Here is a 25,212-nt window from a genome sequence, read left to right on the forward strand (position 1 = left end):
GTCAATAAATAAATAAATAAATATTTAAAAAATATTGTAACTCCTTATCAGAACAAATAAAGTTTAGAAAATTGTGTTTTGTTTCAGTACTAACCAGTATATGCATTTTGATGTGTGTTTCTGTTTTCTTTCAAATCAAGCAGGGAGATAAGAGTTGAGGTAGATTTAGAAGAAGTCCTACATTCTAGCTCTTTCCTTTTCTTTAAATAGATTTATAACTTTACATCTTTTCTTTTTTTTTTCTTTTTCTTTTTTTGTGGAACGGGTATTGAACTCAGGCCCTTGTGCTTGCCAGGAAAGCTCTTATTCTACTGAGCCATCACCCTGGCTCTTAAGTTTACATCTTTAGAAAGAATTTGTTGATGTCCAAAACAATTGAGTGAAACGCTCATTGCTGAACACTATACTTGAACTCTACAAATTCTTTTGCAATTTGAAAACTTAGAGATAGATTATCTATTTCAGCAGAAAACTAAATAGGACCCCAAAATAACCAGTTATCTTTAGTGTGATTAGAATATATTTTTATGTCATAACAGATGGTTATGCTACAAGAAACTAAAATATAAAACTAGCACCTCTCCATGAAAATAAGAAAACTGTAATTCTCATACCCATTTCTCTCATCATTTGTCTCTTTTTTTTATCATTCAGTAGGTGACCATAAGAGCATGCTTCAGTCAATCCTTGAAGGTGGTAACCATAAAATAATTCTGATCAGTTGTTAATGAAGGAAGTAAATATGTTCAGAATTAATCTCTTAAACTGTAAGTTAGTCCAAGCATATGTGGAAGTCCATCATATGATAGCAGCAGCAGTGACAAACTGCCCACTCCATGATAATTACAGTGACCACAAATCAAGAGTCCAATAAAATCATAAATGTCTGTAATGATTTATGAAAACATTTGTTTAACTTCAAGCAACCTAATTGTGCTTGTGTACAAAGAATTTTATTCCTATGGTCCTCCACACATCAGATTTTACCCCAATTTATGAATAAAGCATTGAAAAACTTAATCATTACCAGGAAGGATTTCCCACACTGCTCACTCTCACACATTTTTTACCAAAAACAATTTGGCTGCAGTCATAGTTATGATATTGTAATAACCATCATAAGCCCTGTCACTTTAAGTCAGTCAAGTTAGCATCTATTTGCAAAATATAATCAAATGTAATCTCATGATTCAATAAATTATATATAAATCTGCTATTATTGGTTTTCATTTACTTTTCAATACCACTCATTTCCATTTTTCCCACTAGTTATTCTGACATTCAAATGCCATTATTGCCCTTCATTGTTATTCAAATGAAGCTGTTTTATTAGATCTTATAACACTGTATATGAGGTTTTGCTTCTTTAACAGTAATAATTCCATTTCTAAAGTAAAAATTCCATTTCTAAAGGAAGTGGTTGCACACAAGATTCTGAGCTTTTACTTTATGTTAAGTCCAATCTATGTCTGAAATGGGATTTTAATTTAATCTTATCTGAGAAGACCAAAAGGTTTTTATTAGCTACCTAAAGAAAGCAGAAAAAATACATTTCCACATGCAGGCTTTTAATAGCTGAGAGCCCATGAAGCCACTACTTCTTCACAATGATGTGTTTAAAATATACTTATTGATAAAGTTAAACTAAATTTCTTTCATCAAATGGCAATCATTATATTTTTATGCTATTTATCTCTAGAAGGATAGGATAAACAAAATATTCTACATACATAGTTTAAGGTACACTTCAGTTATGTATCATTTTAAATGTATGCTTTATGTTAGACCTATGGAAATATAATTAAAAAGGCATACAATCATAAATGAATAATTGTAGATTTTATTAATGCAGTTAAGAAAAATACTATCAAATACTAAGTTATAACTCTCAAAAACAAATCTAGCAAATATTCTATCAGTAGAGTTAAAAATAACCACTATCTACTAGTTGAAGTCTTAAAAATTGAACATTTTTTGTATATTGACAGTAGTTTTTCTATCTATAGAAACAGAGCTTTTTCTACTAGTACAAGGTATCTCTACTCTTGTAGGAAAATTATATGAGTAAAACATCCAATTATACGAGGAAACAAATTATATGAGTGAAACAAATGAGTAAAACAAATTAACAGAACATGTTACTTAAGAACTATAGCTGTGAAGGAAAGATGGAAAAATTTTTTAAAAAGAAAAGAAAAGATAGATGCCGGGGCTGAGGAGATAGTTTGGCAGTCCAAGCACCTGCCTGATAAGTGCAAGGACTGGAGTTCAATCCCCAGTACCACATGTTGTGCTGGCTCTGGAACCTGGGTGTGCCATGCTAGCCATTGAGTGTCATGCCAGCCACTGAAGCCACACCTGTCATCCCAGTGCTAGGGAGGTTGAGACAGGAGGATCACTATGAGACCAATCTGCATAGTGAAACCCTGTACCAAATAAATAAATGATAAATGTTAAATCATAATAGTGAATATGAGGTTACAGACAAAATTTGTTGCAAGGGTGCAAGAAGATGGACCAATCCATCCTCACTGATGATGGATTTTGATGAAATTTGAAAAGGAAGTGACTTAATTAATGTTCACCCACCATCTCTGTGTATCAAAAAAGTACTTGCTCTAGGACTTCAGGGGTTACTGACCTTCGGTGGGACACGGGTCATTAGCTCAAACAACTATGGTATAATGTGATGCAATTTTTAATTTAGCACTGATATATTTCATAAAACGAAGAGCTGTAGACATTTAGGGAAAAAAATCCAACTGTACAACTGAACCTATAAAAGACATGACCGTGTGGACCATAAAGAGCTAAATAATGGCAATACAGCTGTCTTTGTCAGCATATGCCCAAGGTAATGAATAAGTGCTTGAGGTGATAACTTTTGTGTTTTCAATTTCTATTTCTAATGCACTTAAAAATATGCTCATGCACCTTTTTTTTTTTACCTCGAGTCAAAACGCACCAGAGAAAACAAAAACCAAATAGCGGAGAATTATACAACAGCATCTATAAAGTATTCACCTTTAACATGGAAAGAAGCAGAACTTTTAGGCAGATATACTCTACCTTTTAATTAGAGAAAAGTGTAAATAATTGTTACATAGACAAGGATCAGAGAATTTGTATTCCATTTTCCACCACACTGGAAATATGGCCAGTGGCCCTGGGCAAGTTAATTTCTTGAGCAGATTCAGAATTCCCATCGCCCTCCTACCTCTGAGCAGAACCCAGACTCAAGGCCACATTCTGGCCCTGTTCCTTTACTTTAAAGGAATGGTAATCTCTAGGTAATCACCAATGATTTATGTCACAGAAGTGGCACCAAGTGAAAGGAGATACTCTTTTCCAACTCCTGTTCTGTGATCAAGAGCAAAGTTGTAGAGACTGCTCCCGAAGCAAACAGGTAAGAGCATGAATTTCACTTACCTCCAGAGGCTTCTGTGCTGCTCCTCCAGTTGAGTTAGCAAATGCTCAATGTATTTATTAGAGTCCATGTACTCCTGCACAAAAGCGGGACAAATAGCAGTTCATTACAATAGTGAACAGATTCGAGGACTTCATCCCTTAGAAGGGATACTTCCCGCAAAATAATCCTGTCTCCCTCCAAGTGCCGAGAGTCTATGTTTCTATGATTTATAAGTATCGTCAGTGGAGACCAATCCTATTTTTCCCATATCATGTGATACTTTTTATAGCCAATCTTTGAAGAAATGACATTTTTATTGAGTCAGCATAAAAATCTTCTTGTTTACAAAATATAGCCTACATCTCGTACTTATCTACCCGGAGACTGTGTTCTCTATAGAGGCTGGTAAGACAATGTTTCTGCCAACCTTAGAAGAATAAGACTAAAGGCCATGATTTTACTTGTTTTGTGATGGTCATTTTAGAATAAAAATAATATTTTAAAAGATGTAGAAATATATTTCTTTTAGTGGTCGCTTGTTTCCACTGATGGACATAGCAACTTTTCTTCAGCTTCTGACATATACACAAAACAGGTTTTATATTTTGCCTTAGAAGATAAATCTTTGTCTTCCAGGAAGACACAGACATGGTATTCCATGTGTTATAAAATGTGTATGCAAACTAATTTGTGTAAATCATGCCATAGTTTTAAGAAGCATGCTCAAACAAAAGATTCATTTTTCATGTGGGAATTACACAGGAAAGTCCTTAGATTATTATATCTAATTTTTAATTTGTGATTTCTCAATATTAGGTTCATGTGTCTCAGAGCTTCAATCGCCAACTTGTAAATACAGTGTATAAAACTGTACATGATATTTTTTCAATACAAATCTGTGACTACTTTCCTTTTCTGTTTGACAAACTGTCCTGTAAAACTCTGCTTCTGCAAAGCAAATGCCTGAGATAATGTAAAAAGTTTCAACATTAAGTTGCTCTCTTTTATTTCTGTGGATTTAAAAGAAATTAGGAATTATATTATTGATATTTTTCTTCCTGAAATGCAACTATATTATTGAATTTCATTCATAATCTACTGTTCCTATAGGAATAGTCTATACATTGGGGGAAGAGAACAAGGAGTTGATATGACACAATAGAAAGTGCTTAGTCCTGAGTTTTGGAACCTGAATCTACCCACATAGCCTTGAAGAAATCCTTTTACCTTTCCAGCACATTTTAGTGCATTAATTCTAAAAGTAATTCCATGTTTAGCTAAAAAACATGTGCTACTAAAAAGCATTTTATTCTATTATAGATGAACAGAGGTTTATGCTTTTAGAATAAACATTCATTTTCAGGTGCCTACTGAATAGTTAAACAAGACTCTTGGGCATGTTACAACCTAAACAAACATCTCTGCTACTCCAAGAAGTTGCAATGCACAGTTACAGTTCTAAGTCCTGCATGAGGCTGAAATGTGATTTAGAATGTTCATGATTACCAAGACATCACTTTTCATGCATGTTCAGCTGAAAAGTTATAAAGGCATTGTTTCCAAATAAAAATAAATCTTATCTTTCTATTCTTCCTTCAACAATTCTTTAAACATCTATGCGACGTCAAATGCTATTGTAAGTGCTGTAGGTACAATACCACAAGGAGAAAAATACTCTAGGGACCCTTAGGTTCTGTGCAGGGATATATATAAACCATTAAGGGAACAGATTGACTTCCGAAGAGGCATGTGTTGTGAAGGAAACAATGCTAAGAAGGACTTGAAATGACATTTACTTCACACACAGTCATTGTGATGACTTTCAACAAATGATATTTGAGCCAAAACTTGAAAGAAGAGGAGGAAGTGACTGTTTACACATAAGGAGCCACAACACCACAGGCAAAAGGATCAGCACATGTACAGACCTGAAATGTGTTATTTGAAGAACAGAAAAGCTGGCAGTGGAGGACCGGTAACAGGAATATTGGGGGAGAGGGGTCTAAAATGGAATTGAAGAAGGAGGAAGCAGAAACAGGCTCATACATAATCCCTGAAAACAGTTTAGATTAATGCAATCACATATTACTTCCTGCCCTCTTAGGTAAAGCCACCGAGTGAATCTGAAAGGTATAGTGATGACTAATATGTTCTTTGAGTCAGAGTCTTAGGTTCAAATCCAGATTTGATCTTCCTCGTTATATGCCCCTTGGGAAATTTATCTTTTAAATCTTTAATATTTTCTTCTCCATGAGAGAAATAAATAAGAATTTAAGGAAGCATAATAGGATGACCTGGTTTAAGAAAGTATATACCATACCATCATATGATGACAATCATTGTCATGTTTTTCTTTTCCAGAGTACTCTACACCACTTTCAAGACGAGCAATCACTTTCTTGCCTATTTCCTCTTCTCTTACCAAACATTATGGATTTTAACATATAGTCTGTGACCTGAAGCTCTGTGAAGGAGCACCTATATTAAAGCTATAGCAGAATGTTTGACCTCAGCTGAGTAGGGTACCCTGATTGCTGCGACTGGGAGGGTTCCTTTATCCTCTTCCATGGCAAATAGAATAAGCTGAGTTCATGTTCCTGGGTCATAACAAGTCATACAAGTCTCAGAATAAACTATTTTCTAATTTCCTTTAAAGCAGAGTTGTTATGTCAACAAGTTCTTAAAATATAGTTGCTGAATATTACAATAAGAAGCTATTCAGAGACCATTAAAACATAGATCTGCAATCAATGAATATAATTTTATTTTAAAAGCTACTTCAAACAACAATACTAGTTGTTTCTGTTTAAACTAGTTTCATCTATGTTTCCCTAAAATAGCTATGAGAATTGATTTATTTTCTATGCTTTAACTTTGAATAACATTTTTGCTATTATTTTAATAGCATAATACATGGTATATTAACCATTGATATCCCCTAATTACTCTGTAATGGAATTTTTTTTATCTCTTCACAGAACAATGTTTTTAGTATTTTCTTTATTTATATCTACTTGCATTTCATTAAAACAGAAAATAACTGTGGTCCTAAATCTTAAATCACTTAATGATGGAAAACTTTGCTTATGCATTCTCTTCTTCCATTACAGCTTTACTTTCCTCTCTTGCTGTGGAGGACCACCTGAGCAGCTCTTCTTGAAAGAAGGCAGTTGTCTCCATTTTGACTGAGACTGACCCTCTTTCCTTGTATTGATATGTACAGAGCTGACTAGGACTTCTCTTTATCCTTTCAATTGGCCTTAAGCATTGTATATTGGTCTAGCTGAGGTGCTGGTGATAGTTACTGAAGGTGGCATGTGTGTTTCCCTGGTAACCTACACCTGCCGCTCTTTAATGTGAGCCCGGGTCAAGACAGGATGCAGAGCCAATGTTCTGCGCTGCCAGCTGGGATCGAGCCTCGAGATAGAGGCTATGACTTCCTGGGGCTTGAAAGATTACATCCACACTGAAGCACCAGACCCGTGAAACATTAGATATCATCTCAGTAGCATAATGTAGATTACTTTCTCTGCATATCCTCTCTGCATTAGGCAGAGGTGAACGTAGGCCACCCACCTAGCTCTGCTCCCAGTACTCACCTACTTCCCAAAATTCTCAGGCATTCCTCCTTAAGCCACTCCTCTTCCATTGAATAAAACCCAGGTGGAACCCTCAGTCAGCATCTTTGCTCCAGAAAGCCATCTTTGTGGCTAGACTTAGGGCCCCTGGGCTCCCCAATAATTATAAATACATTTTAGTGTCTTTACTTTTGCCATGAGATGCACTGGGAGTGGTAGATTGGAATCAACTTGGTGGGATTCCAATAACGTACTTTTGGAATTACAAATATTGACTTCTTGGACTTAGATGAGAATCTGGAGGGGACTCCTACATCTTGCATTATTATACTTAACTTACTTAGATATTTGGTCATGGGTACTACCTGCCTCCACCTCACTCACATACTTGACAAGGGTAACAGAGGGGTGGGGAGAGGTGTGAGAAAAAGCCAGGTGGGGAGGGAAAGAGGGTGCTCACATATGCTTTTGGTTATGTGAAACCACTCTTTTGTTTACCTAAAAAAACTGAGGGATACCCTTATATGTTTGTCATTTCAGGTCTTTGAATTGGAGAAGTTAGTTAACTAAAGAGAAATCCACATCACTCTGTAAAATTAAGGAAGAACTGGCCCCTGAAACAATCTTTTTCCTTTTGTTAGGAGATGAATTCTGAAAAAAACAACAGGCCTACTAGCTATGGGACCAAAAGTGATACACAATATACCTGTATTTACAGTAAGTAAAATGGGGCTCAGAGACTACAAGCAGAACCTTAGCAGAAAAACATGCTGAGGTGGAAAGGCAGGATTAGATTTAAGATGATAACAGGATAAACAGCAAAGAGGGCCAGGTATTTAGCTCACGACACTGTGCCTGCCTGGAGAGCACCAGGTCTTAAGTTTGATTCCTGGTAGAAAAAAAAAGGGGGGATATTCAGCAAAGTCTTGCTTTGTCCTATGCACTTTTCATATGTCACCACAAACTTCATTATCTCCCAGCTTTTCTGAAACAGACTACATAATTGACAATGAAAAAAGCATACCCACAGTCCTGGGGAGGAGAAATATAAACTGTCACTAACTTAGTCAATGGTGAAGATGGAAAGAAATAGAAACTTGATAGACTCAATAGATCAGAGAATACAGGATTGCCTAACAATTAGAGCTCTGGGGTATCTGGCAAGATTTGGAAAAAAAAAGAGAGGCATAAAGAAACATTTTAGGGGAGAAAAAAGAAGGACCTGATGACATGCATTGAAGGGCTCATCATATTCCATGTAGAGTCAAAGGAGAAAAAGAGACTCACACTCTCCGACATAGGAGCTGAGGAAAAGTAGTGAAGGAAAGAAAGGTCCGAAGCATGGGCTCCACACAGAGGTAAAGAGCTTGGCTGAATAGCTTCTGGCCAATGCCAATATCTACTGGTATTACATATGTAGACAGACCCCAAATATTATTATTCCCAACCAAATAGCTCTTGCAAAACTCAACAACAGAAAGACATTCTCAGGTATTCATCTATCAAAAAAAATCCAGCACTTACTTCTTCAGTGAAAACATTTAAAGATACATTTATGTATCAAATGCTGAAAGAATAATTGTGGAATTCACAATGTAAAAGGTAGTTTCACAAGAAGTTAAGCCAGACAAACAAATGTCTCTATAATGTAAAATGAGTTATAAGTTTAAATACACACAAAAATCCCAGACAGATGTTGTTAATGTTAATTGATGTAGACAGGCAGATGTTAGATGTGAATGCACATGATGTATCTTTGGCTGGTGTATCTTTGGGATAGGCAGAGGGAGGAACAGTGAGAAAAAGAAGCCTCTCTGTACACAGGTACAAAAGTGATTCCTCCTTGGCTTAACACAAAAAGGTTAAGTACACGGTGTGTTTTGGTCATATATAGGTACCCCTGCAACAAGTTTAAAATATCCATGCACTTCTAACCCAGAAGTTAATTTTAGAAATGATCCTGAGGAAATAACCAGATTAAAACAAATAATGTGCAAATCATTTGTGAAAATTTGAAATACATGTATTTATCTTAATTTTCCATAATATGGGAATGATTAAAATAAAACATACATTTAAAAATTGTATTTCTTTAAAAAATGCAAATATATAGCAATTGAAAAAGTAAGTGAAGAAAGAAACCATTCAGTACAAATATTAAAAGCAGAATGTAAACTATTTATAATTTCTTTTATCATATCTTCAAAACTTTACAGAAAAGATTTAAAAGCACACAAAAATGATAGTTCTATCGGTTATCTAAATGCCCAATGCATGAGTCCCTTCTCTACCAAAGGTAGGGCTAAAGAGGTGAAAAAGACTACGTTATATCTATGTTTTCAAGTTTTTACAAAGGTACAGTACTAAAGAGACATCTGCTCTTTGGCTAACACTTATGCAAATTAGAACCATTTTAGAAATATATTCTAAGAAGTTTGCTTTTTAGTTATTTTAATGCAAATGTTTCAGAGCAATTAGTATGAAACATTTAAAGCAATTAGAGGGTTATAGATATACTAAACATTGAATATCTATATAGCATTTAATGTGAATCTTTTATTGTCTGCAATAAGTTAGTCCCGAGGAAGGTCCATTATAAATTAATGCTAATTATATAGCGATCTTACATAGCATATATTTGAAGTGGTGTTTAAAACGTAATATTTTATCAAAGCTTTCAGAGATTCCCAAATCCCTCTAAACAATCTTCATATTATAATTGGCATTAGTTATGCTAAAGCTGGTGAAATCCTGCCAGCAATTTTATGACTAGTAATGCAGAATTCCCAGTTCACCTCTGGGCAAAGGAGCAGCAATGTGGAGACCAGCTGTTCACATCAACAGAAACATGATTAGATACAAGAATTTCCACAATTAGGAAATGACTAACTACCATAACAGAGAATGGTGCCCTCGAAAAATTACTTTGTCATATTAATGAAAAGGTACATCTGCATGGCAAATGTATAAAACTAAAGGACACTAATTTGGGGAATTACACAGGCAAGGTAATAAATAGTAAAGTGTCTCAGTTTCAGCTGGCATCTGGGACAATGTAAATCCTTCGAAGGAGACAGACATTTTTATATGTTAAATACCACAAAAAAATCAACTCAGGAGTCTCAGTTTCACCTGATTAATTCCACTACCATCATTTCTCCATTAGCTATCTTTAATTGCTCATTCTCATTCAAGCAAATGCAAATTCTTTAGAGCAACTTCTCCTTTAGAGCCACTGATGGCCTCCACAAGGTGGAGCCTCATGATTTTGCTTGCTTGGTCTAGATCTCAGGACCAGTTCCTGAGATTTTTTTTTTTTTTTTTTACTTTTGAGACAAAATTTTGCTAAATTGCTCAGGCTGAACTCAAATTTGCAACTTTCCACCTCAGAATTGCAGAGTGCTGAGATTATAGAAGTATGCCCCTGCACCTTGCTAGCATTTTAAATAATACTTTTTTCCTCCTAGTGCTCTCTAAAAGTGTCTGTCACTCAGAGATCTTACACTAAGCTTTTATTTGTTCTTCTATCAAGAGTAAGGTTCTATTCTAGGCCCTTTTTTACTTTCTACTAGGAAACCACCAACTACCGGAGTCTGACCCACTATCAGTAATAGTGGGTCACCCAAATATTTATCTCCATGCTATATCACTCCTCCAAGGTACAATCGTGTGCATCTGGCTTTTCTGAGCAAGTCCTTTGGGAGGTGCCATGACCTCCTCAAAGTGTTTCTCCCTTTGTGTCTGTAACACAACATTTCCCAAGCCCTTGGACAATCCCAAGCCCTCAAGGGTGACTTAAATGAACAAATAGACTACCTAGCTGGACTTGGGTTCATAACAGGAAAATCATGGGAGAATCTGAGAACAAGCTATGAATTTGATCTTCCCCTTTAATTGTAAAGTTATTTTAAAAATCATAATATTAGGTAGTTATGAAAATATATCAGAAAAATGTTTTCTCCCTCTCATATACCACTCAACACAATACTTGTGAAACCTGATGTAGAGATTTTTCTCTGATATTAAACTAACAGTCCTCCCATGGACATGCACAGGGTATCCTATAATTTAATTCAATTTTGATATTATCTACCTAGAGGTAGCATTAGATTCCACAAATTGAGCACTCAGTCTTGCATGGTACTGTTCCCTAACTCAGATGCAAATCACAAATAATACTAGGTTCCCGTGTATACTGCTGATGTACCAGGTATAAGGCAGGGTTGTCCCCATCTCCAGTCTGGGTTCAATGTATTTGCTACAGTGTCTCAATGAAGATAAAGAAGCACTTAAGTTATGTTGAGCCACTTTGATTGACCTTACAAGGGATGCAGAGGAATAGTCAGATGGAAAGAGGCATGGGGCAAGGTATGAGAGAAGAGGTACACAATTTCCATGCCTGCTCCTCTCAGTAACTTCCACAGGTTCAGCTGTCTAGGAGCTCTCTGAACTCACTGTGAATTTTTCTAAAGCAGAGGATTTTAAAAAAGAATTTACACATGTGTGACTGATTGTATCATTTGTATCCACTCAACCTTTAATCCCTGTCCTGACCCCAAAGTGGGGGCTTCAAGTTGGAGCTCAATGTTCTAACCTCTTTTGTGGTTTAGGTCTAAAATGTCTTCCCAAAGACTTCTGTGCTTGGAAGGTGATTGGCTCATAAGAGCATTCTGCTCTTACCTGGATTCCTCCAGTGATGAGCTCATAGCTGACTGCACTGTTAGGAGCTGAGGCCTGCTCAGAAGAGACAGGTCACCTAGGGCATGGTCTGGAAGAGTGTATTCTTATCCCTGGCTTCTCCCTTCTCCCTCTGCTTCCTGGCTGCAAAGGGGTAAGCAGCTCTCATCCACATGTCTCTGTACTCTTGTTCCCTCCTTAAAACCAAACAACCATGAACTGAAACCTTAGCCAAAATAAATTTCTCCTCCTGTAAGTTGTAGCTATTTTGTCTAAGTAATGGGAAATGACCCGATACGCCCCCTATTCACAGGACTAGTAAGCCCGGGCTAACTAGCCCCATTCTGAGCCCACCAAGAGTCATCTCTCATTATATAAAGATGCTCCTATCACCTTGGAAATTTCAAGGGGTTCACAAGTTCTATGCCAGATAGCAGAGCTATATCAGAGGTCAAAGACCAAATACCATAGCCAGAGGTGATAATGCACGCTATAATTCTGGCTCTCTAGGAGACCTAGAGGTAGGATGATCCCAAGTTCAAGCCAATTCTGGATAAATGAATGAATTGAAGAGATCCTGTGTAAAGATACAAATTATAAACAGTGCTAGGAGTTCAACTCAGTGAGAACACCCTGGGTTCAATTCGCAGACACTCTCACACACACACACCAAAAACCAACAATGACGACAAAATACACAACTATTAAGACAAGATTTTCTTCTAACACCTCAACTATCCCAACCTACAATGTTTCAGTAGCTGTTTGACAGGAAAAAGAAGATACAGGTCAAATTTGTATATTTCTTACTTTAACATATTATCACAGAGGTTTTTCAACCGTTACTGCGTACCCATACTTCACCTATTAGTACAAACTAGGAATGATACCTGAAAGAGGCTATTGACAATCACACAAGAGAAGAAAGAATGTTCTAATCTTCTAATCCAAAACATTTATGTATATTTCTCATGTTAGTCATAGGAGTTGTGAAAGATTTCAACACATTATAAAGGTTACAACTAAAGTTTGCTATCAAATGTGTGTGTGAGTATTTGATAGAATGATGACTTGATTTACATATTCCACAGAGTGAAAACTTTATTTGCATAACATGTCATGGGTAAAAATATCAGCAATGTGAATATACATACATCACTCCATGTGGCCATTATAAAGCTTTGTTTCCTGCTATTTGGCATCAAAGAAGTAGACCATGACAAATCAAATTACAAATATTTCAGTAGACTTTAGTTGTGAAAAACTTAACAATTGGTTGGAGATGAAAATATTGTGTTCCCATCACATATTTTCCCTATGTTTCTTTATAAAACACCCCCTATTTTCTCCAGCTGAACACATGCTGCTGAGGTAGAACTATGTCCCAGCTTCCTGCACTCCTAGGAATGAACACATAGCTGATCCAAGCCAAGGACACAGAAATACAAATGCTATATGCAGTGTCACAGGAATCCACTGACGAGCTTTCTGCTCACTCTGCACTTATCTCCAGATGCTGACCAAAGCTCAGAGACGCTACCTGCACATTCACGTGGGGAAGTGACGGTTCCTACAGTACCTGTCCACAGCCCTAATTTTTCTGCCTCCCTTTGCTTGCTTACCTAGAAAAGGAATGAATTACTACATTATTTGGGAACACTGTAATTACAGTGTCTTTGTTTATAGTGGCTAGGCCTATGTTGTACTTCATAAAACAAGTGTCAATTCTTTAGAAATCTTGACAGAAAAATTCAAAGTTGTCCAGTAAATAGCTCAATATTACTTGACTATTTGATGCAGTTTGTAGCTATTACAGCTTTCTGAAGCACTTTGACCTCTATCCTCCTTTGATGCCCATGAGTCATGATCACCATTTCAATCGAGAAACTAAGGCTCACATTATGGCTGTGGGATTTAGTTAGCATCAGATAATGACAGACTTAAGTAGTGTCTGCTCTGTTCAGCACATTTTCCAATACCCTCAAAAAAACACCCTTTCCACAGTTAACTGCCCTCAAAGTGGATTTTATATTCGTGAGGTGGATATAAACCACACCACGACCCTTCCGGTCCATTTGGGAAAGCATGTGGCTGCTTATAAAACCATCACAAAATAATAAACTTCCAAATTCATACTAGTTATACATCTGCAAATTTGGCTTTGGTTCCACTTGGATTTCTCTGCACTAGCTCAAAGGAAAGGATGGAAGTGAAGCTGTATTCTCACATTCAGCACTCTGTTCTAATAAATGAGACAAGTATGTACAAATAACTATGTTTTAATTATATTAAACTTGGCAAGGATACTACTCTTGACACTGAATAAAATATAATAGAGAAACTTGGTTTTAAGAGAAGAATGATTATTATTTATCTAAGGAGCCTGTACAGTATTTTCTTAAATGTTAGTTTTATTATAGTTTTGGAGTAAGTGCATACTGGCCAAATGAAGGAATTCATTTAGGTCTGAGAAATAATTCCACTCATTTTAAGGTTTAGTTTTTTCTCTTGAGGTAGAAATGAAAAGTAATTCAATCTGTTTATAAGTTCCAGAAGTCACTAACATATCATTTGTCAGACTGATGGTGGATTTAAAGGAGTCACCATAAAGATACAGATGACATGGAGGGCAGAGTCCCCATTGCAAACTATTTTTACAGTGACAGAAGAAAATTCCCAGAACAGAAAACTTCATTTAGGTCCTGGCCATTCTATGTAGAATAATTTGGCTATAGGAAGTCAAGGACTAATCTTTTTTTTAAAAAAAAACTTATTTATTTATTTGGCACAGGGCCTTGCTAGGCAGTTCAGACTCATAGTGATCCTCCTATCTCAGCCTTCCCAGCACTGGAATTACAGGTATGTACCACTATGCCTGGTTTTGGAGCCAGCACAGAGCTCCCAGTGCAAAATGTGGTACCGGGGATCAAACCCAGGTCTTTGAGCTTGACAGGCAGGTGTTTATACTGCCGAGCTATTTCCCCAGCCCCCAAGGATTAATCTTAATGCCAGGATTATATCAAAACCCTGGTTGACCAATGGCTCCTTCCATCCAAAAATGGGACCTCACAATGTCAATTCACTCACTGTGATGAATCATCAGTCCCTGAGCCCATTGTTAGCAATTCCCTTCAAGATCTGGTCAGTTATGTTCTAATTTTATCACTCATTACTCCTCAGAGTTGTCTTGGGACCACCTGCAGCCAGGATTCTTACTTTTCCTGGACAGGCAAATAAAGTTTTTGATTTCCTTTCCTTTTTTTGTAATTTAAACATTTATCATGGAATCTGAAAATAGGTAAGGGAAGTGAAGGCAGCAGCGTGACTCCTTGTTAGAGCCTGAAGGCTTCGCTAGAGCAGAGCACTCACGCTTTCTGGGGTCGGGGGTAGCAGCAGGATCACCTGTTTGCTCCTCCTAATGGTTTCTTTTGTGCAGCTGCATCATCCAGAGGGCTGGTTAACAAGCTGGTGAGCCCAGCCACAGAGTTTGACTCAGTGAAAGTGGGATGGAGCTAGAAGATAGCCTTCTAGAATAGGCTTCCTGGTGACAATGATAATGATGACCCGCAGATAACTCCACAGATCTCTCTTACTAATTATCCCTATTAGCACCCACTGTCTTAGAGATATTCTTAAAAGCAATAAAAACTGATCAAATTCAATTATTCTATAAATATTTGAGTGCTGATTATATTTTAGCAATTTCTAAGTCTGGAAGGTAGAGTTAAGAACAATGTGAACAGAAGACTCCACCCTCAGGAAAGTTACATTTTAATGGGAACAACAAAAAACAAAATACTAACTGAATGTAAGGGTTAAGAGGACAAACTAGAGAAGAGGGCTGAAGAGAAGAGGTAGGCATGACAGACTGGCAGAGCAAAGTCAGTGAGGAGATTACAAAGAATGTGTGAAGAAAGTGAGAATGTATCCCACACAATCCCTGCAGGAAGCTCATTCTATATAAAACAAACTGGAATGTAGGTCCCTGTTTCAGGAAGAGTGCAGAAGACTTTGTGGTGAAAGCACAGAGATGGGGTAGCAGGAAGAAAGCAATTCTGACAGCCTCACTTTCCTGGTAAGGACTGTGCCTTTTGTTCTCCGTGAGGAAAGAAGCAACTGCACTGGGGTAGGACTTCGCGTCCAACAATCTCACCTCGTGTCAGCAGGATCCCTCTGACCGCTGTGGAGTGCAGAAGCAGGGGCATGATGAGACCACAGTAGGACACACTAAAGCCTATTCAGTGGACTCACCCTTCCCTTAAGGCTGTCATCTTGGTGGGCTTCTATGATAATGTGGAGAATCTTCCATTCTTTCTCAACTTGGCCACCTTTCTGCAGAAAAATACTTGAACTTGTTCAACATACTCCATGAAGAACTTAACTTCACAGCAAAAGACTGAATGCCCAGAGGACTGTTTAATTTGTATGCTAAAATGATTTCCTATACCAAGACCACGGCTTGTGTCACACGCAGCATGGAGGCAAAACAGTGGCATCTGGCTACCACCCTTCGTTTTTAGAAATCTGACCATGGCGATGCTCATGGGAACTAAAAATTAAGAGAGTAAGAGAACTGACTTTTGGCAAAAGGCCTCTGCCTCCTGAAAACCGATCTGTATCAGCCAGCCATGTAATGTGTTTGTAGGGCTCTTCTGTTTTCTACACTGCAGCTATATCTAGTTCTGTTAATGGAGAGTATAGGGGAAAGGTAATTCTGGGGAAACAGTTACGCACTGAGGCTCTAGAAGCATGTTCTCCTTCAGCTCCACATTACAACTTAGCCTCTGCCTTGTTGATCCTTTGGTAGCGGGATACTGCTTCCAGAAGAAGCATATCTATGGAAACAGCTACCAATCATACGGGGAAGAGCATCACATGATATTAGTAAATGAAGAGAAAGAACAAATGAGTTACAAGAGACTTCATAAATGTGACCAACAAGCTTATTAGCAATGCCACCTCTTGGACTGTCTCAAACCATTATCTCTAGAGATAGAGAGGCCCCACATCTTATGCTTTTAAGAAGCTCACTAGGTGATACCAGTCTGTGAGAACTTATGCTCAGTAAATAGCCAACTAATGACTCTATCATTACAGTCATTCATTCCCTGGGTGGTAAAAATAAACTCTGTAACAGACACTTTTCTGTTTACCAGATAGTGACCAAACACAATCTTTTCTTCAGCTTTTCCTATCCTCAATCTTATAGCTTGTTACATGTGAAGCAATTTAAGGTTATCCTCAGAAGATCCCCCAAAGACTTGTGGTATAAAGTGATTACCACTCCTTTGATTAAAAGGAGCTTTGATTCTTGGCAAACTGGAGGCCTGATACAACCTGAAGTAAATAAGCAGTGTTCTCTTGTTTGAGAGGTAATTAGAAAGCCATTTTGTTCTGACACTAGAAAGTCTCTGATTCCGGGCAAAAGAAGTTTCTTTACTCCAGAGAGAACACAAATTGAATATGTGATGGAGTATGGTTAAAGGAGTTGGAACTCTCCCGTTGGCACATCAAAAGAGAAATAATGGAACAAGCAACTCTGAATTCAGAGAGACCTTGTGGCCAGAGCCCCTGTCCACCTGCCAGTTCATCGGTAGGAAGGAAGCCACATTGGAACACAGCAACTTTGCACGTCCCTTCATCTGCTCACCTGCTGACCTTCTCCTCTTGGTTCTTCCAGGTCTCACAAAAATGGCCCCTTAGCCTCAGTTGATACCCACTTCATACAAAACTGTTCTCATAATTACAATCTACTTTAAAGGTTCTTTCTGGATGGGCACCTGACCAGCAGCATTCACATCTACTGGAAACTTGTTAGCAATGCCAACTGTGAGGGTCTTCTGTAGACCCACCCATCTCTAGAGGGGGAAGGGCCCAACCATTTGTTTAGCCAGACTGGCAGGTGCTTTTGAGCTCACTACGCCTTGATAACCTGTGTTCAGTGGTCCTTAAGTAACCTCCAATCATCAGATTCACCATCCTGTATATGCCACTTCCTTTCCCCATGTTTAAGGCTTCCTAGCTAGCAAGGCTACAATGTTTTGAATTACCATTAACATTACGTAACAAATTATTCAAGGTTTGTTTCCAAAGTCTCATTTTGAGGGTAGGAGATCAGGAAAACATTGAAGCACTTTGTTGCATCAGGTTAAAAAAAAAAAAAAAAAAAAAAGAATCCAAGTTTAATTAAAATGCTGCAAACCCAGCAATGGCTCCCTGCTATGAAGCCCTCATTTGTGCTCACCTTGCAGGAGCCCTTTTCAAGATCAGCGTGAGAGCAGCACCTATGATAAATGCGACGTAGCTGCACCTGGCATGCTCTTACTTGTCTCCTTCCAAAGTGTTAAGCTGCCGAAATTACTCACTGAGTGGGCTGTGTACCTTTGGGATTTGAAGACACTCATGCTTAGGGTGCCTTACACTAAGACAACACTCAAGACAGGAGCTCATACTGGGTAGCAGAGCAGACTGTCCACTTACCAGCGGAAAATAATTCACCTGTACTCCTCCTTACTTTTTATGAAAATCAGCCATAGACAGGGCAGATGTGTTAAATCAATTTGGGAAAGCAATTTACTATGATGAGGTTGTTAACAAGTCAAAGGGAACACCAGGAAATTTATGCAAATATTTTTAGGAATTTGTTCTGAGTATGCAAATTTCACGTAATTAGTTATCATGTTTTTCATGCAAAATTAAATTTGCTATAATAACGAATCACACTAAGAATAAGCTAGTTAGCATTAAAAAAATAAAACAGAAACAACAACTCATTTTTATGAGCCAGTCCGAAAAGCAAAGGTAAACCGCAGGTGAACCTGATTCCAGCCTTCAAAATTGTTATTCATCTGTGCATCGAACACAACCAACTGCATCAAACAGAGGGTCCCGTGGCTCTGCAAGGCATTTGTATGGATGAAAGAATCGAACAAACTAAAGCAATGCTCCATTCTTTTGTTGACTAGCTCTTAGATTCTTTCAGCTATCATCAACCAGAATCTTTTAGCCCGTCATTATTGTGGAAGAACTCAGTGCTATCATTTAATATTTACCAGGATAACAAAGCCCAATGCTTGTTTTGGAATCTCTTTACCATCTAATTACAGCCCAGTAAGCGCCTGCCCCAAGCTGACAGTCTGGGGTAAGCATGAGGGCTTTCCGGACTCCTACTGTCGGCATCTGTACCTAGTGAGTGGGCTCTCTGAACCTCCTTTTGCTGCCAACGTCCTGTGTTTGTTATATTTGCTGAGAAATAAGAGAATTGGGCCTGAAGTACCTCCTGCGTGCTTGAGAGTAGCACCCCATTCTTCTTAGTCCAAGACTGAGACATTTCTAAGGATCAAACTTTCAATGTTCACAGTGCAGAAGTCCTGGGCAAGCCAGGATTAGGCAGTCACTCTACCATGATGACATTTTCCTCCAAATTCCCTGACTTCTGGTCCATTCCTCATGACTGGGCTGAGGTTTTACCAGGTATGTTCCCAATGCCTCTCTGGGAAGGGGCATAGCCCTCAATTCTGGAGCTACTAACTAGCTCTGATGTAAGGAGTTGCTTCTAAGGACAACCAAAGAGCTCAGCAGATTAAAGCACCTGCAAGCAGGTGCAGGGGCCAGGGGTTCGATCCCCGGGCCTGCTGTGCTGGCCTCACCCCCCCAGGGCACCCTGAGACTGCAACTGAGACTGGGCGTGGTGGTACATGCCTATAATTGCAGCTCTTGAAGTACCTCCAAGGTTTACAGCCTTCAAGGAGGTTGTAAACATGCAGATCACTACAAGTCTGATCTAGTAGTGAGACCCTGAACACCCTGTAGACCCTTCCCTAAAATACAAACAAACAAAAAGATAGCTGCTTCTGCGCATTCACTCTCTGCTATTTAGTGTTCATTTCTTCTAGTGAGAGCAATCACTGACCTAGTGCTTCTTTTCTCCCAGTTGGACTGCTCTGGAATAAACAGGATACCTTTTATTTGAGGATTTATTTGGAGGACTTCTACTGTCACCACCTCCTCCCTGAGACACATCATCTTGCCACCACCCTCCAGCAAGCCCATGTTTAGAGAAGAATTCTTGGGAATTCTGAGGACCAGCCCTGCAACCACGTGAAGCTCTAGCATGCCCATGGGGACAGCTGCTCCACACATGCTTATTGATTAGGGTCCAATTGTATAAAAGCATATTCTGTAGTCTGTAAGAAATGAGTGGTTATAGTTTTGAATAATCATGCTGCAAAGGGTCGCAAAGCCTTGGGCATATTTTTGCTCCAGAATTTAGAATTAAGCATTTGCCATGTTAGTGTTACATGTAGGAAAAAAAAAAGATTTTAGTAAATGTTTTTAATAAAAAGAGGAGGCCAGGGGCCGGGGAGATGGCTCAGTGGAATAAGCGCTTTCCTGGCAAGTGCAAGGGCCTGAGTTCAATCCCCGGAAAAAAAAAAAAAAAAGAGGAGGCCAGAGCTCTATTAAAGTGGAGAGAATGCTTCAATACTTGAACATCACATCTGTCTCTTAGAATGCAAAGATGACAGAGATGGTAGGGTAATTTCAAAGGGAGGGGAAAATAAAAAGGAGGAAAATGAAGACACAATGCCTGGCTGCCATACAGTTTCTGGTGAGGCTATTAAATGCACCTAACTTCTTTTAACTCAGCCAGCTTCTTGATATATCTGAGCTTGGTGGTGAAATACTCCCTAGATGTACATTGCATCCATAAATCTATTCCTCAATTTCCCTCTTCAAACAAAACACAACACAACAAAAACATGGGGTGACAGCTAGATAGAGCCCCAATTTCAAAACCATTCTCTGCAGCTGCTAAGTGCTACCTTCTCAACTTTAAAAATAGGCCTTGTCTTAGCCCCATATTAAATTTAATGAGTTGAATCTTTAAAGTGTTTCTGCAACCTACTTCTACCCAAATAATTGTTCATATAGAATTTCCATGCATGCTAAATCATTTATAAATTTAATACTTTATTTTACAAATCATTTTATAAGCTGGATTCCTAATTCCTCATTTTTTTGTGAAGCCCATTTTATGTATGCGATATTAGCTAAGCATGTTTGCAGATTTGATAAGACTTAGCCCTTCTTCCCTGTAAATACACCACTAGTTACATTAATGAATATTTTAGCACCACTATGTAAACATTATCCCGTCAAAGCTACTACTACCATTCAGCATGGGGAAAAGCATAGACACAGAAAAGTTACAAAACAGTTAACTAAGACAGACAATTTATATCAGAAAGGTATCATCCTAGCTGTGACTGAAATTCAGTCATACATAAAACAATAATTGTGACTCAGCTCATGGGAAGATAACTAGCAGGCTATTGGTACACAAGACTTTATTTTCAGTGCTCTGCCACAAAATTTGTTGAACCATCTTTTAGATCATGCCAACAAAATAAGTTCTTCTATGTCTATATTACCAGTGAGAAGGCTCAGTTTAGAGTCCCAGTGACAATGTCTGAGCATGCACTTGAAAACAGAATGCTACGCTCCATGACCACCCCCAAGCAACATTTGAAAACTTACCTTTCTCTGAGTCGTTCTTTATGTTCACTCAGAACATGCCTCTGAGAAACTGTTGTAGAGTATGCCCTGGGATCAGACACCAGGACACATCCCAGCTGGAAAGGCTTGGCCCCTCGGGTCTGTGCCTTATTTATAAATTATGGAGGCGTGGCCAGATTGAGCCTGGGGAGCACAGCGTGCACCAGGATCACCTTGTGGAAACAGGCTGCTTGCCTCACCCTAGAGTTTGCTTCAGTACATCTCAGGAGAGATGAGAGATTTGGCATTCGAACAAGTCCCCTGAGGGATGCTGATGTTGGAGCTGTTAGTCCAGGGACCCACTTTGAGAACCCCTGGACCACAGTGTCTCTAAAGCCCCTCAGATTTTGAGTATGGCGAGAGGAAGACTAGTATTCTTGCCTCTTTTTCAGCTGCAAATAAGTATTTATTTAGCTACCCATCCTTCCATTCATTCATTCACTCAATAGACTACATTTATTACCAGTGTGTTTTTCAATAATTCCTAATTTGGTTGAAAATAGGAAAAAATATTTAATAAACAAGATGCTTTACATACTTTATGGATATTTGAAATTTAGTTCTATGGTGACAATGATATGAAACCAAGAAAATTAATTAAATCAGAAGAAACACATAAAATCATTAATACAATATCTGGCGCAGAGGAAGGACTCAGCACACGCTAGCCACCGGGCTCATGGAACATAGAAAATCCACAAATCCTCTTCCCTTTTGCTTCTTGCACTTTTTTGCAAGACTTAGCATCTTTCTTATCGCAGCATTTTGTGTTTGCTCCTTGTTTTGCTTATGAAGGCAACAGAGGCTAATGGAGACAATGTTGTGGAAAGGGCATGCGGGGTCAAAGAGAAAGGGAAAGTGATTAGACGCAAACTATACAACTGGCTTCTGACACAAGTCACCGAGCTAAAAGCAAAATCCCTCCCTTTGCCGCGTTTACCAAGTTCTCATTAACGCCGCTGTGCCTCAAGGCAGGATTTCCCTGATGCCACCTCCCTCTTCAAGGCCAGGCTAGGGGATCAGAGTCAGAGCAAAATAAAACAACAGCAGCAGCACAGTTGTCTGGAGATCATGACAGAAAGCTAAATTAAACATAATCAGGGAGCACCAGTCACATTTGTAAATGGCTCAGGCTGTATGGATACGTGTTATCAATCCATCCATCGAACTCAACGAGACAGGAGTTGGGTGCTGAGCTCAGATTTTCAGAGAAGGTTTTGTCCCACCCTGGGATTGGTAGCAGCAATTTAAAATTATGTCCCAAGAAACTCCCTGGAATTCCTCTTGCAGCGGGCACGGTCACTGCAGCTATATGAGACAGATCCTGAGTGCCAAGCAGAAATCACGAGTTCAAGATTCTAAAATGTCTATATTCACTTACTGCCCTTGACCCTAACAGGTTTGCAAACTACAACCAAAGTTAGAAATGGTGACTTAAGCTCAGGTATCTAGCTTACTGATATGACGCCTACCTGGCGAGCACGAAGTTGTGAGTTCTGTTTTACACACACACACACACACACACACACACACACACACACACACAAAATGGTGACTTAAAAAAATTGGACTGCATGAAACTTCATCTCAAAATTTCCCTGGGAAATCACAAGTGGGCAAGGAACAGAGCAGGCCTGCTGGGCACGCAGATCAATTCCACCTGAGGACTGGCTCTGGGGAACAACGGAGAAACACCCTCTACTGAGAGGGCAGAGACCTGCATGGTATTTATATTTTGGTGAGACTTATTTTGTGGCAGCTGAACAGACTCACTTAGAAACTCTTTAAAATATGTATTTGGACTTACACACACACATACACACACACACACACACACACACACACACACACACACAAACATTACACAAGGAATATTTTAAAGGTTACTCTGCAGCGGTAGGAAAGCCTGCCTCCCAACCAGCTAAATCAAACTGCACAACCAGAATGCCTCCTGGAAGATTTCAGCCTCTCCTCAGCCCCCAGGCTGTGCTGCAGGGAGATGTGCTTCTAGGCCAGGGCACAGTGGGGAGGCCCAATGAGAAAAATGGCCGGAATTTCTCAGCTTTCCTTTGGGTGTCCAAAGAAAGCCTGAATGAGCCAAATCAGAATTTGTTGCAGCCAGAAATGAGCCCTATTTGCAATCAACTAAGGAAAAAATATATTCTGTATGTAAAGCACATGCTATATGTGAAGCATTTCAAAAATTCACTCGTTTAATTATTGACTCAGCAAACTGCTAGCAGCTCCTCCGCATCCTGCTAGGAGCTACTGGGTAAAATGGAGATGTATAGACCCGTGCCCCATGTCGCTGCCACATGTCATTTGTGCACCTGGTAGGGAAGCAGGTGCTGCTACCTTAACTTCCTAAGTGCAGAACCAGAGCTCTATCACATATGCCACTTTCCCAACTACATGCAGCCGGGGACATTCAAATGGAGACTATGTACCCCTAAAGCAAATGCTTTAGTCTTTGGAGAAGGATGGATCTGAATATAAGCTTGTAAGGGTAGCATTCCTATATTCTCCTAGGAGTCCACACAAGTCTGAGAACAGGTTCTCCTCTAACAGAAGCTGACTTGTCTTCATAGTACAGGTCTTTGAGATGATGTTTCCCAAGGGATTTCATGCACCATAGCTCATTCTTATTATCTCACCCCTCTTTCTCCTGAAGCGCTGCAGCCCTAGTTGCTGCAGCACCACCATATATCAGTTTAAGAAATGCCATTTTGCTCAAAGTTATTGGCAACCATATGCACTGACATTTGTTATTTGGGGGAACAAGCCCCTCCTTTGGGGGAGTCATTCCATTCTGCTCTGTGGTGAGCTATTTCTGCTTGCAGGTGCAGCTTGTGACCAGAATAAAAACCAACTACCACATCACATCACTGGGTGATGTTACGGGGCTCATGGATCACCACAGGAGGCAGTCAGAGACAGTGAGGCTCACGGGAACTCACGTGTACCTGGTGTCTCTCTTGGCCTGTCAGCTCGGCATTCGCTACACTTTCTACCACCGCCGGTGCACATTACGCCTTGCCTTTCGGCTACCTCCTTTACCCATTTCATCAATAAAAAAGATGCTAATACTGTGTGCAAGAGTCAATAAAGATGAAACCACCAAAATAAGCCCGAGTGAAGTTGCTTTTCAGTAATCGTAATTCATAAATAAAATCGTGCACCCCTTCTTTTGTAATAAAGTCATTGTGAACCACGTTAGGGATGAACCGGTCAGCTTACCTGGCATAGGAGCAGCAGCTACTCGTTACTCAGGATGTCCTTGACTAAAAAGCCCCACAGCATGCCACACACTGGTAACTGTGCACACTGAGGGCGGGAATCCTGAAATAGCAGATGGCAGTTGTTCTTTCCCCTGGAGACACTTTCCAGAGTCTCACTTGAAAGGTTTTAGAAATCTAGGACTCTGGACTGGATAGTTCTTACTACAAGGAATCTGAGCCAGCCATAGTAATACACACCTGAAATTCTAGCACTCTAGGAGATTGAGGCAGGAGGATGGCAAGTTCAAGTCCAGCTTGAAGGGCCAGCCAAATAGCTGAGTGGATTAAAGCACCTGAAGCAGGTGCGGGGGCTGGAGTTTCGATCCCTGGGCCTGCCATACCAGCCCAGCCCCCGGGGCATGCTCAGAAGAATTGAGACTGGGAGTGGTGGCACATACCTGTAATCCTAGCTCTTGGGAGACTGTAAACAGGTGGATCACTATGAGTCAGATCTAGTAGTGAGACTGTGAACACCCTGTAGACCCTTCCCTAAAATACAAAAAAAACAGCAACAACAATAACAGAATTCTTTCCAATGAATCACAAAAAATAATTACTTCTATTCAGGGACCTGCTGGTTAGCTCAGTTGTTTAAGTGCCTGCTTATGCAAAGGTAGTCAGGCACAGGATACAGCGGTTCGATCCCCAGCTCCACATGCCTTACCCGACCCACCCTTAAGGAAGCCTGAGCCAGGCAATAAAAAAAAAAAAGCCT

General features: G+C 39.2%; 1 protein-coding gene across 5 annotated transcripts in view; it reads right to left on the reverse strand.

The window, feature by feature from the left end:
* The window catches only part of Nckap5 (NCK associated protein 5), a 959,001-nt gene that overhangs the window by 666,245 nt on the left and 267,544 nt on the right, over window positions 1–25,212 (reverse strand). For 4 of the 5 annotated variants that reach the window (XM_023709695.1, XM_023709692.1, XM_023709697.1 and 1 more), the window contains one exon: window positions 3,430–3,503. In XM_023709695.1, coding sequence (XP_023565463.1) covers window positions 3,430–3,503 — 74 coding nt within the window. Of the gene's footprint in view, window positions 1–3,429; window positions 3,504–18,940; window positions 19,004–25,212 lie in introns of those variants that run through there. The other variant, XM_023709694.1, reaches the window with a different exon arrangement.

Source organism: Octodon degus, unplaced genomic scaffold, assembly GCF_000260255.1.
Source record: "Octodon degus isolate 3935 unplaced genomic scaffold, OctDeg1.0 scaffold00014, whole genome shotgun sequence".
NCBI classification, from domain to species: domain Eukaryota; kingdom Metazoa; phylum Chordata; class Mammalia; order Rodentia; family Octodontidae; genus Octodon; species Octodon degus.